Below are 11,883 nucleotides of genomic sequence, written 5' to 3'. Positions count from 1 at the left end.
GTATAGGTTGGGCTACAATAATCAAGAACACGACCAGCGCTCAGCCTTTCTTCCCCTTGGCTTTGGCCGCAGCGGGTTTCCCTTTATTCGCCTTCGGCATCTTTATAAGTTTGTCCTTGCTGACGTCCTCATCCTCGCCTTGATCGTCCTCAACGACCTCTTCAGGGACGTCCTCGTCCACCTGGTGGTGACATTTATCAGTGGCGATCGATGGATGAAGCGTAGATTGCTCACGTCAAATGCTTCTTCCAGATCTGGCACTTCAGAGGCGGCGATTTTCTTCGGCGCCTTACCCAAGTCTTGCGCCTTGTGGAACGGTATGGGATGCTCTCTAGAATTATACCTTGAGGAGCGATGAGCTTCATTCTAGCGGGCACCAATGGCTAGCAACTTACTTCCTAGTGAGCGCAGTCTTTGTTGCAGCAGGGATCTTTTTGAGCACGAGCTCGTCTTTGTTTTGATCCACTCCCAATTCGACAATAGTATCCCAGTCCTCCTTCGACAGGTAGTAGTCGTCCATTCTGTCGATAACCTCGTCCACGGCACTCTGTGGGAGATATGAGTTGACGTGGGGGGAACGAGTGGAATAACTGACTGCTCCGACATCCATCAATGGCTTCACTATGACAGGGAACAGCGCGGGGATATATGACTGCCGGACCTCGGACTTGTCACCAGAGACCTTCAGGCGCATCCTCACCTGCACGTCATTCAGCTGTCGGGACAGTTTGTTCTGTTTCGAGTTCTGGCCCAGCCATCTAGCAGTAGGATGTCAGCGTAGTTTCCGCGACCGGCGCATCTCATAGACATACTGAGGGAAAGATATGGCATGTGGCCCGCCATACTGTTGGCAATTCCCATATATGAATGAAGCCGGGCGCACTGTAGACAGGACGGCATGCAGTGGCATCAGCGACCAATGTTGCTCAGATCTACAAACTTTGCAAATTAGAGAGCGCAAGTCGACCACCCTTGGCACTGACCCATGGATCAATCCATCGACTAGGTCGCCATCCGAGATTGAAGTGGCTGCCTTATCCATGAGCTCGAGTTCTTTGAGGTCCTTTTCTGGGCCAGCTAGGTTCCTGACTTTCACGGGCTGCGTCTTCAGATAATTCTCCTAATGGTAAGCGATAAGGTGAGCTCAACAGCTGGAAGGCTTTGCGTGAAGGCAGAGACGACAGTTCACGTGCCTGGATGAATAGTGGAACAAAAGAGAAATCATGGAAATACAATTCCATCTTATCCCCCAGTGTCTCCCGAGAAGTAGGAGAGAATGTATACGGTCCAAGGATCTTGTACGTCACGTTGAAAGGAGTCATGATGGCGTATTTCTCGTTCATCTTGACACTACGATGAGAAAATCAGCTTGCATGTTCCTTAGCCAATGAAGGAGAGCGCACAGTTCTTTGCTCTCGTCAAAGTCCATCGTACTACTGGATAGCTTCCACGTGGACAACATATTGAGTACCTGCCGAATATCGGACTGCGCTCCGGCGACTAGTTGGTCGACGACGTTGGCAGGGATTTTCATCTTCTCCCTAGGACGTGCAATTAACAATCAACCACTTAAACTCCCTCCACTTAGGAAAGGGCGCACTTGTAAGCCACAGTCAGAATCCGCGATCGGACAGCCGCAGCATCGGGTCTGGCAGAAGAGCGATTCAGTAAAGCGTTAGAGCTACCATTGCATCGCGTCCTACTTTTTGAACGGTAAGCTATAGGTCGTAGCAATGAGCGGCTTGAGCTTCTGCGCTTGTCTATCATTCGCGATACAGATGATCGGGATCTCCAGATGAAGACGTCAGGATTTTTATCCAGGCCCGAATCGCAAGAATATGTATACCTTCGTCTTCTTAATGAGCTGATTCAATGCACCCACTCCGCCACGGTCGCCAGCGGACATACCATCGACTTCATCCATGATGAGGCAAGACTTGTCAGAAATCTCGACGCCGGCAGCATTAGTTTTCTGATTGGGTTTGTGAGAGTCAATAACCAGCTGATAGGAGTAGGAGTGCGTACGCCACCGCCGCCCATCCACCCGTCCAACGATGTGTTGTTGATATTCGTACTATTCTACGTACGCCGACATCTACGTTGAGATGGACTCTGTGAGGCACTCATCGTAGCAACGCACCTCTACGAGCTTCTTACTCCGTGCGTCGCTGGCGTTCAGCTCAATGGGCGTGAATCCCGCCAGCTTTGCGCATAGATGTGCGCTCGTCGTCTTCCCAATCCCGGGCGGTCCCGTAATCATCACCGCCCGGAAGATGTTCATGCCGTTCTTGCCAGGCTTGCTGAATCCGCTCTTCAGGCTCTTCGGCCTCGATGCACCAGCATAAGGTCATGAGTAGTCGGAGTGACGAGAGAATATTCTCACCAGTCCTGCAGCCAAAGGAGGAGCTTCTCGACTTGGCCCTTGTTCCCGCATATCTCCTTCAGCGTCTGCGGGGCGTACCGCACCGTCCACAGCTGCGTAGACGTATCTACCGCCTTCGCGCTACAAACCTATCATTCGCACTCGTCCCCTATAACTCACATTGAAACTCACCTCCCAACACTGCCCGCCTTCGCCTCCTTCATCGCCGCCTTCTCGCGCTTCTCCATCTCGCGCGCGCCCTCGCGGATTGCGTCCTGCTCCTTCTCCTTCTTCTTGCGCGTCTTCTCGTCCAGCTCGCCCCCGCCGGGATTGCGCGTGGCGATCAGCTGCAGGAACTCGTCCTCCGAGAGCGTGCGCAGGTTGTGCTTCTTGATCGCGGCGAGCTTGCTCGGGCCCGCGTCATCGCCCAGGACTACGTACGAGGTTCTGGACGAGGGCTGGCCTGTCACGCGACTGGAAAATCAGTGTTAGATGTTATTCGAGGAGGGGTTGGGGAGGGGGATTGCGTACCCGCCGAAACGCTTCGCGAGGTCGACGGCCTCGTCACGCGAGAAGCTGCTCAGCTCGCCCGAGAAGACGAACGCGAGCCCGGCAAGCGGCTCCGCGCACTGCGGCTCCGGCACCGCTTTCGACCCCGGCGCCCTCGGGCCCGCCATCTTCGCCGCCTTGGCCGCCGCCCAGCTGTTCCTCACATTATGAACTGATCATCCGGCTGTTAGGATAGCATAGACGCACTTGAACTTTGGTTTGGGTTTTTCCTCGTCGTTGTGCGAGAGTGTCTCCTGCGCTGTGGCTTTTGGAGTGGCCTTGGTCTCGCTTGCCCTGGGTTTCGAAGTGCTGCCTCCTGCCTTCTTGGGCGCTGCCTTATTCTTCCCTTTCTTCGGCACCAGATCGTCTTCGTCGTCGTCGACTATGAAGTTATCGTCATCGTCATCTTGTCCTGACGCGTCGGACATATCGTAGTCTTCATCCTTTTTGACCTTCTTCGCCGCTTTCCCGCCAGACTTCCTCGGGGCTGGCTTCGGCTTTGCGGGGCTGGTTGTGGGCTTTAGCTTAGACGAAGACGCGGCAGTGGTAGCCGCCTTCTTCTTGGGCGGTGATGCCTTCTCCTCCTCCGACTCCTCCTCGCTCGACAGGAGGACGGCGGGCTTCTTGCGTTTGTTCTGAGGCATAGGCTTCGCAGGCTCATCGTCTTCGTCGCTGGAGAGAACGAGGGCGCCGGACCTGCGCTTCGGCGCTGGTTTGGATTTGGCGGGGGCGGGTGTTTTCGGGTCGGCTTTGGGGTTGGGTTTCTTCGGGGAGCTGAGGGCCGCTCGTCATGAAGAAGTACAGCAAATAGACAGCGCACTCACGGTTTCTCCGCCTTCACGGGTGTCGGGCTGCATACTTGTTAAAGCCGTTCTGAAATACGTGAACCATCACATACCTATCATCGTCGCCTGCGCAGCCTTAGTCAACCCACGCTCTCTTCAGTCCAAGACACACTGTACACCTACTGAGAATCTCTATCGCACTGCTCCTCGCTTTCCCCTATTGAACACTTCGAAACACATCTCAGAATTCAGCCACAAGTCTCTCACCTGCGACGTCGCGCCCAGGGTGCTCTGCGAGCTCTTGCTACCGCTGGCAGCACCGAAGAAAGATCTGATATCCTTCCCTGGCGTTTTCGCCTGCTGTTTCGACTTTGCGCTCGACATATCCACTTCGCAAAGCCACCAAAACTGACAAGAATATGAGGCGAGACTGGGGAGGTGGCGGCGCGTACTTCAGCCAAAGGTCACGACTGTCACGCAGGCTATAGCCGAAACGCGTGCCGTCACATGTCACAAACGTTCGATCGTTTCTCGATTGCCTCGAGGTTTGCAGCCGCCCGCCCTGGCCTTCCCTCCTGCTTTCTCCCATAGACGCTGAAGGGTGGCATAGCGCTCATAAAACCGGCCTTCACTCTTGTGGAGGGTGCAAGATCTGTTTTTAACCAGAGAATCTCTTTCTATTTTATGAAAGTATATCTCAGGGATTAGGCTCATGTCGGACCATCTCTCCGTACTGCAGCAGCAGCAAAGCATCCCTCGGCCTAACCAGAACTATCCGGGGCAAGCAAGTTCAAACGTTAACCAGAGTCTGCAGTCTCAAGGCAACCAGCATCACCTTGCTCAGGCGGTACATAGTCAAGCACAAAGCCAAGGTGCGGGACATTCGAACATTAACGTTAACCGACCGCCGTCTGCCAGCCAAATTCCTTCAGCAAGTGCTGTTCATCCACCAAGGAGGCCGAACAGTGGAGGGATATCTGCCTGGCTTGGACAGCCACCACAAACCCAGAATGCGCGCTCGGTGCTGCCCCAAGCGCCCCTGGCCGTAATAAAGCCTCGATCGCAGCCCCAGTCGCCTGCCATCCAGTCGCCCGCCGTCCAATCTCTATCGTATGGACACAGTAGCCAAGCGGTCAATCTTCAACAGGTTCCTGCATCCCTGCAGCCTCGGCCTCCACCACAACCCGTCAACTATGCCAGGTACTCGGCGATTTCGCTCCCTCAACCGAGCACTACTCAACTGCAACATGGTTCCGCCCCCTCGCCCGCCCAACCCCTACCCCAACCCCAAATCCAACCGCCTTTCCCGCCAGACATGGTCGACCAGATCCGGCACCACGTCGCCAAGACGCTGCAGCCCACCCAAGTCCAGTTCGAAGAGCTGTGGCGCAACCTCTTCAACAACGTCGAGTCCCAACTCCGAAATGCCCACGTCCAGTTCTATACTGAGGTCGAGAACACCGCTAAGGCCTGCCGCGTGCTCACCAAGGTGCTCGACGACAATAAGCGGCTTGCCGCGGAGCTGGAGCGGGAGAGGGAGGAGCGGCACAAGATGGCTGCAGAGCTCAAGGAGGCGAGGGAGGAGGTGCAGAGGGTGGTGGGCGGGAATAGGTCGCTGCAGCATATGTACCAGCAGGCGGTGCATGAGCTGCAGAAGTTGAAACATGCGGAGGCGGAGCGCCCGCTGCCTGTACTATCGCCGAGTGCGTTTCCTGAACACCAGCCCGGTGCTCTGCCCGTCAACTTGGCCCACTACCCCCCGGAGTTTGTGGACGCGATCAAGCGCGAGTTGAACCGCGACGTGGAGATCAAGGTAGCTACGAGTACGTTGATCCTGCCTTCTTCGTCTGTGGCATTGTGTTAAGTGATGTCTTCGCAGTGCTGGCTGCAAGCCTCCGAGGACGGAGAACCGTGAACACAGAAGCGCCCCAGAATCGTAGCCAGGTGAGCAGCAGTAGCGAGGACTCCCTTCTGGTCGCAGTCGAACCCGCTCAAACTCGCTCACAGGATGCCACTAACAAAGCACCTCCCACTCCTCCCGACTCGGCGATCGACACCACTGCCAAGCAAACGACCGCAGCGCTGACGCCCCCTCCGGACCAGCCCGCTCCCCATGCCGAGTCTACTCAGAGAAACGTCTCCCCGTCCTTGTCTAGAACTGTTTCCTCTACATCCCCGCAACTGGCCCCACAATCAGCACCAAATACCACCTCTTCACAGTCAGCACCCGATGCCACGTCCTCGCAGCCCGCACCTCAACCCACCCCAACCCACCTCCCCGTCTCGTCCCAACCGCCCTCGAGCACCGCTCATCCCCATACACCTACATCACCTGCCACTCCCATTCCCGCCCCCGCAGAACCAAGCTCAATCTCAGCATCCACCTCCGCAATCGCGATCAAACAAGAGCCCGTCGACTCCGCCCCAATGCAGCTCACCTCCACCTACGAGGGCGGGCAGGAAATAATTGACCTCACCGGGCTGCCCGGCTCGCCGTCTCTGCAGCAACCACACGCTGATCTCCCGTCACCTCCTGTTCCTCCTGTTGTTCCCCACATGATTTCGAATTTAGCCAGACATCAGCATGGGGAGGCTGCGCAGTTCTCAGAGAAAGAAGGAGAGGGGGCCAAGCCCCCCGCTGTTGAAGCGGGGACCGAAGATGCTCCGGATCCCGAAGGTACAGAGCACATTGCCTCCGACCCTCCGCAAGAGCAAGCCCGTACCCCAGAAGACATCCCGCTGCTCGACGACGTGGACGAGGACGAGGACGAGGATGAGCCGATGCGTCCACCGAGCGAAGAACGCGCGATCGAGGAAATGGTCACTGAGCCAGAGGTACCGGACAATACCGACGCCAAGGATACCGTCGACCCATCCCGCAAGCGCTCCCGGGATTGCTCGGAGGACGGTTTGTCTCCGCGCCCTGCAGTACGGAGACGGATATCCGCTGAGCTCGAGGGCGATTTCTACGGAGTTCAGCCAGCTGGCGAGTCGGGACCTGCCGCTTCGACGAAAGTTCCCGAGGCCTTACCGACCGTTTCCCCCCCTGCTATTCAATCGCCGGCTCCCATCGCTGAGCGCAGGTCGGCTCCCGCTGACAGTCCCATCGTAGCGAGTGCCGGGCCCTCTGTGATACCTCAGGTCGAAACCCGCATGGTCTCGGGCACACCGCCCACGCCCTCCACGCCTATTGCTGGTCCTTCTGCTGTTCCTTCGTCTACCACCCGCACTCCGCATGCCCCTGTCGCGCCACCGGCGCCCGTGAACCTCCCTCCGTCCCTCAGTCGACGGACATCAGCCCAGTCCCCGGCCTCCGCTCGCCAGCCCAAGGTGGGCGAGTTCGAGCTGACTTATCCCAAGCCCGCCCCCGTGGCCCCGGTCAAGGTCAAAGCGGAAGAACCGGACAGCACCCTGCAACCTGAACCCAAGCCCGCCCGCTCGCGCCTCGGCATCCAGCACATCGCCCTTGTCTATCACGCCAGCAAGACGAAGTATACATGTCGTTTCTGCTTGTTCGCCCACTTTTCATGATTCTTTTGTGTGGTACCGCTGACGAGGGGTGCGTAGGTTGCGCCACAAGGAGGATCCCTCCAGCCGAGTGACGACTTTCCCGATCAGTGCTTCTGGAGCGGTGCTGAGCGCACACTGCGAGAAGGTCCACCCTACGAGCTGTGGCGCGCTGCTCAAGATGACCCCTGCTGAGCTGACCGAGGCGAGGCAGCAGGTGCAGAATCCTAGCTGATGTTATATTTCCAGGTGTATGTTTGTTTTTGTCTTTTCGCTGTGTCTTATTGGACCTGTGGTGCCTCATGCTCTATGTCTATGTTCTATGTCCTATGTGTCCTCCCCGCATCAGTTTTGTACTCGCAATTTGAAGCAATGTTGTTGTCTTAGTTATTCCACTCACACCTTGTCACGCTTTCTCTGGGGCCTGGAGGACTGTATCTTGGTGTATCATAGTCTATCATATCCTGTTATGTATCTGTCGATAGAATCGTTACTTCCTCGTCACTTACAAGGGTGCTGGGGCTAATGAGTGCCCTAGACTTGAGTGTGGCCAATTTGTGGCAATGATGGAAGGCGACGCGTGATGTCACAATGTCACACCGCGTCGCGATCGTGGACTCGGATTCGGATTTGCCAGCAACACCAAGTTAGAAAGCCTTGAGAGGGCCATCCTCATCATTTCTCTGCCGATATACCTCCCATTCGTCCGGCTCCATTCCTCCATACCTTGGAGGTCGACAACTGAGGCAATCGAGAGACTCGGCTGCACAGGCTCCCTGGCTAGGTTTAGAGCTCGCGATGTCTGCAACATTGACAGAGGAGAACCCCGTTCTCCACCGGGCTCAGTTAGAGTCGGAACTTGAGATACTGAAAGCTCGACTATCAACTGTAAAAGCTGAGAACACCATTCTGAGACAGCGGCACGGGCTGCCCGCATCGTCCGAGACAGACGCAAACAACTCACAACTTGTACGTGTACTCATTTCTTGCTTCCTCCGCACAAGAGCGACCATGACACTGAAGTATCGCAAAGACGACGGCAGATGGGTCCGACACCAAACCGAGTCGCAGCAACTCAGTAAGTGCTTCTCGCGAACCCATATGCATCTGATGTAAATAGCCAAACCTCATGTCGAAAGCAGCCGCAAGATAGATCTGCGGTCGCCAATAAACGACGCAAATTAATCGTGGAAGTGGTACTCGACTCAACTCGTATTGATAGGTTCCGGCAAGAGACACTATCGCGGAAGCGCTCTAAAGCTCCCACAGCTGGGATAATTCCGCGAGATGCGCAGGGAGATGGTACATTCGACTCCCATCCTGGGAGGGTGCTACCACTGACGCCGGTGAACATTCCGCTTCGTAGTTCGTATCAAGGTTGAACCAGAAGAGTGGAAGACAATCAAGACTGAACAAGAAATAGATAGTCTCCTTGCTAATCTCATCCCAGTATGAATATATTCACGGTTGACTTATCAAGGATGTACTAACTTCCCTCAGGACGAGAAGAAAATAAAGATCGAGGAAGATGCCCCTCGGCTATCTCGCGACTCCATCAGAGCCCGGCTTGCACTCATCAACTACGCCGTCTGGGACGTCTCACTCGACGAACGCATCCGCAATGTCCCAGTATCACGAGCATTCATGTCCGAGTATTACGGCGGCAATACCCAAGACACATGCCCGAAGATCAAGCGCTCCCGGGTCGCCATCCACGGACTCAAGGACTTCATGTACCTCAACCTGGAACTCAACCCTTATGCACCAAAGTCACCTGGCGACCCCGGCTTCTTCTTCGCTTTGGAGTCGATAAGCGGGAACATGAACGAGGTAAAGAGGGTGTTCGTGCGGCTCGACAGGAACAAATGGCTGTATGTGGGGCATTACAAGTTTGTCCCTGCCGATCCCCTTACCATAGACGAGTGGAATGGGCAGAGCAGAGCGGTGAGTCTGAATACACCTACCTTGATTACGACTATGACTATTCTGACTATCGCGCTCGGGCCGGCTCAGGTGAAAAGGAAGTGGTCAGAGAAGTGCCACGTAAAAAAATGGGGTCACCGCGCACGCGCGCGGATATTCCTTCGCAGGCAAGCCGATGGGAAGGAACCCACTGACGAGGAAGTGGAGGAAGTTTTGAGCCGCGAGTCGGACAAGCATCACCGCATAGACGTGTCTGTGGAAGAGATCACGCAAGCACTCGATGAGGGCAGGGAGGTAAGTGATAGTCCTTATCTGGGATAGTCGACTCGACTCATTGTGTTTGCAGCGTATCGAGGTGTGGTGCATGAAATGCGTCGGGTATGCTGAAGGCTTCCAGGAGTACATAGCTCGGGAGTCGGCGACGTGGATAGCACCGCCGCCAAAGAGAAAACCTGCGCAAATTGGACGTCCCCGGGCGGCACGCTCTCCCAGGAAGGCCAAGACTGGCCAGAAACGGCGTCGTGAAGACTCTAAGGAGCGCTCGCTCGCTCCCGAAAGCGAGGGTGAGGCAGGTGAATCTGAAAGTGAGCCAGGGAATGACTCGGACGAAGTGCAAGAAGTGTTCCGTCCGACGCGAGAACTGCGTTATGTCCCTACCGGCACACGGAGCCGGCCTCAGTCCATGAAAATCAAAACCGAGATCTAACTTAGCTCCGCATCCACATTGCGCTGAGCGACAAGTCTTCTCTATATTGTCGGCCGTCTTCTCTAACACACTACACCTTTCGTCCGCTTTGATGCTATGTTCTGATCTAAGTTGCTATTGCTGTCGATATCTCTAATGCTGTCTACCTTTATGATGCTCTTTCATCATTCCACTCCCCCCTTCTCGAACCTCAAGCCTCGGTTGAGCCTCAGGGAACAACACCTGGGATCATTTTGTTGAATCTAAATCCCTTGGATATTCGGGTGCCCATGTCATCAAGGATCCGCTGCCCTTCCTTATAACTTCCGCACTTGTCACTGTCATTGTATTTGCTGCCGCTTGGTCACTCCTGGTCCTGATATAAGAGAACAGAAATGCGCAGTTCGTGCTCACTGCGGTCCTCATCCTTTCTTCCTGCCATCGTCTGTAAGGCCCAATAAAAGTGCACCGCTGCTCGAGTACTAGTATTCCTATGCATCTCATATTTTTATATGATGAAGCCGTACATAGCTCGCAGGTACTGTCCATATCTGCCGTATTAAAATGTGCGCGGTCCCCCCCCAGGATGCCTTCCTGCATATCGCTGATATTGATACTGAATGGGATTGACAGGGCCATCGCCTCGTGCGAGCACTTCTGACGTTGTGCAGAAGCATCTATCAGCCATACTGGGCAGTGATTACAGCCTCGCGGACTTTGTGCTGCGGTACCTATTTGTATATCTCGGTCATAAGCGCGGACTCGTCCTATGATAGTCAACCTTCGGTGAGGATTGAGCCTCGGAGACATCCTGACTAAACAGCATTTCTAGCTTTATGTGGCAGGATCATCGGTTCGACGGTCGTGCGACCCACGCGGCGAGGCCCAGAATACGTGAGGACATTTAGCTGACCACGTCCTGTGCATCATGGTAAAAGAATTCGATAGCAATGGAGAGGCTGTTCTATCGTTGAACGCCACAGTTAATTTCCCTTCCCAAGGCCTGCCCGACGCCACCGCGAGCCACCGCCACATTACCGAGTATGGTATTGGAGGATTGCCTTTTGCGACGCCGTGATTGTCCTCCTCGTTGTCATCGTTGTTTTTGCTTGCAGGAAGTCAAGGTCGCCGTCATTTTACGTCGAAAGAAAGCTGTCCGACACGTTTTGTTACCTACTTGGCCGCTAGCGGACACGAAACTCAGTTCTATCAGCAGAAACATGATAGACGCCGGACCGGAGCGTCTGCACGCCTGCTGGCCTCGAGGCAACCTTCCTAACGCGGTCGCCGACCTCGTTTGCACCAGGCGTCTTCATCTTGGTGCCGTTGTCCGCCCGCCTGTTGTTGGGCCACGTTGGAAACGCGAGTACAAAGAACCTTGCGTCAGCTATATGCGATCGTTTATACGTCTTTGCGGCGCGTGCTCCTTCGTTCTGACTCGTCTCATCTGTACCACCAGCTAAGCAGTGGATTTCTATCTCATCCCTCGCGATAATGTCAGCGGACGCAGCACAGCGCAACAGGAAAGCTCAGAGCTATCAGGGTCCTCCAGGTAAGCTATCCGAGCTAAACCATCTTTGTAAGATCTCGTCCGGGGAGGGGGCGTGCCTAGTTGAGACTGTCTGACTGGAAGAAATCCTCTTATTACGTCTGAACACTGGGTTCTGTCTCACTCTAATCCCAATCTGTTGTTCGGAAGCTCGTTATCCTTTCCATTGCGTTCTTACGTTCGCATTTTCACCTTTGTCGCGAGGCGTGACCCTCAGCTGCTGTCGCTCGTGCGCGCTTCACGAGTGTTCGAACGAAGTGGTATACTGACCATCCTTATCTTCCAAGGTGTCATGCAGAACATGAATGCGTCACCCAGAGAAGCCTCGCCCTCCCCTTCTTTCCGTGAGCGGTCCAGAGCAATCAAAGGCCAATCAGTCCCTCTGGCGTACTCGCACCAGCAGCAACCTAGCCCGACTACATCGAATTCATCTCATCAGTCGAAGCGATCCCCGCCCCCGAACTCTCGAATTTCACCCACCAATGTTATCCCCATTCCAGCTGCCCGGGATCTGGCGCAGGAA

The 11,883-nt window shown here is 55.2% G+C and overlaps 3 protein-coding genes across 3 annotated transcripts; 2 read left to right on the top strand and 1 right to left on the bottom strand.

Annotated features, from left to right (window-relative positions):
- Window positions 1–40: 40 nt before the first annotated feature.
- Window positions 41–3,039, bottom strand: GLOTRDRAFT_34951 (DNA replication factor C, large subunit; the record flags this gene model as incomplete). The annotated part of the gene is made up of 15 exons (XM_007863604.1): window positions 41–181; window positions 235–343; window positions 396–547; window positions 596–758; window positions 846–1,120; window positions 1,150–1,151; window positions 1,190–1,350; window positions 1,404–1,541; window positions 1,601–1,648; window positions 1,704–1,789; window positions 1,847–2,002; window positions 2,141–2,327; window positions 2,384–2,503; window positions 2,555–2,836; window positions 2,894–3,039. 15 exons carry the CDS (start codon window positions 3,037–3,039, stop codon window positions 41–43), a joined length of 2,166 nt encoding a protein of 721 aa, XP_007861795.1.
- A 1,369-nt stretch (window positions 3,040–4,408) lies between these two features.
- Window positions 4,409–7,693, top strand: GLOTRDRAFT_136587 (uncharacterized protein; the record flags this gene model as incomplete). Its single annotated transcript, XM_007864524.1, has 4 exons — window positions 4,409–5,519; window positions 5,576–5,640; window positions 5,704–7,208; window positions 7,264–7,693. The coding sequence occupies 4 exons, from the start codon at window positions 4,409–4,411 to the stop codon at window positions 7,436–7,438; spliced, it is 2,856 nt and encodes a 951-aa protein (XP_007862715.1). The 3' UTR covers window positions 7,439–7,693.
- A 1,103-nt stretch (window positions 7,694–8,796) lies between these two features.
- Window positions 8,797–9,021, top strand: GLOTRDRAFT_29443 (uncharacterized protein; the record flags this gene model as incomplete). The annotated part of the gene is made up of 1 exon (XM_007863469.1): window positions 8,797–9,021. A coding segment is annotated over one exon (225 nt), but the record flags the coding sequence as incomplete, so codon positions are not given.
- Window positions 9,022–11,883: the final 2,862 nt, after the last annotated feature.

The sequence above is a fragment of the Gloeophyllum trabeum genome (assembly GCF_000344685.1).
Source record: "Gloeophyllum trabeum ATCC 11539 unplaced genomic scaffold GLOTRscaffold_00002, whole genome shotgun sequence".
NCBI classification, from domain to species: Eukaryota; Fungi; Basidiomycota; class Agaricomycetes; order Gloeophyllales; family Gloeophyllaceae; genus Gloeophyllum; species Gloeophyllum trabeum.
Note: the sequence above shows the minus strand (reverse complement) of the source record. Positions and strands in the feature narration are given on the sequence as shown.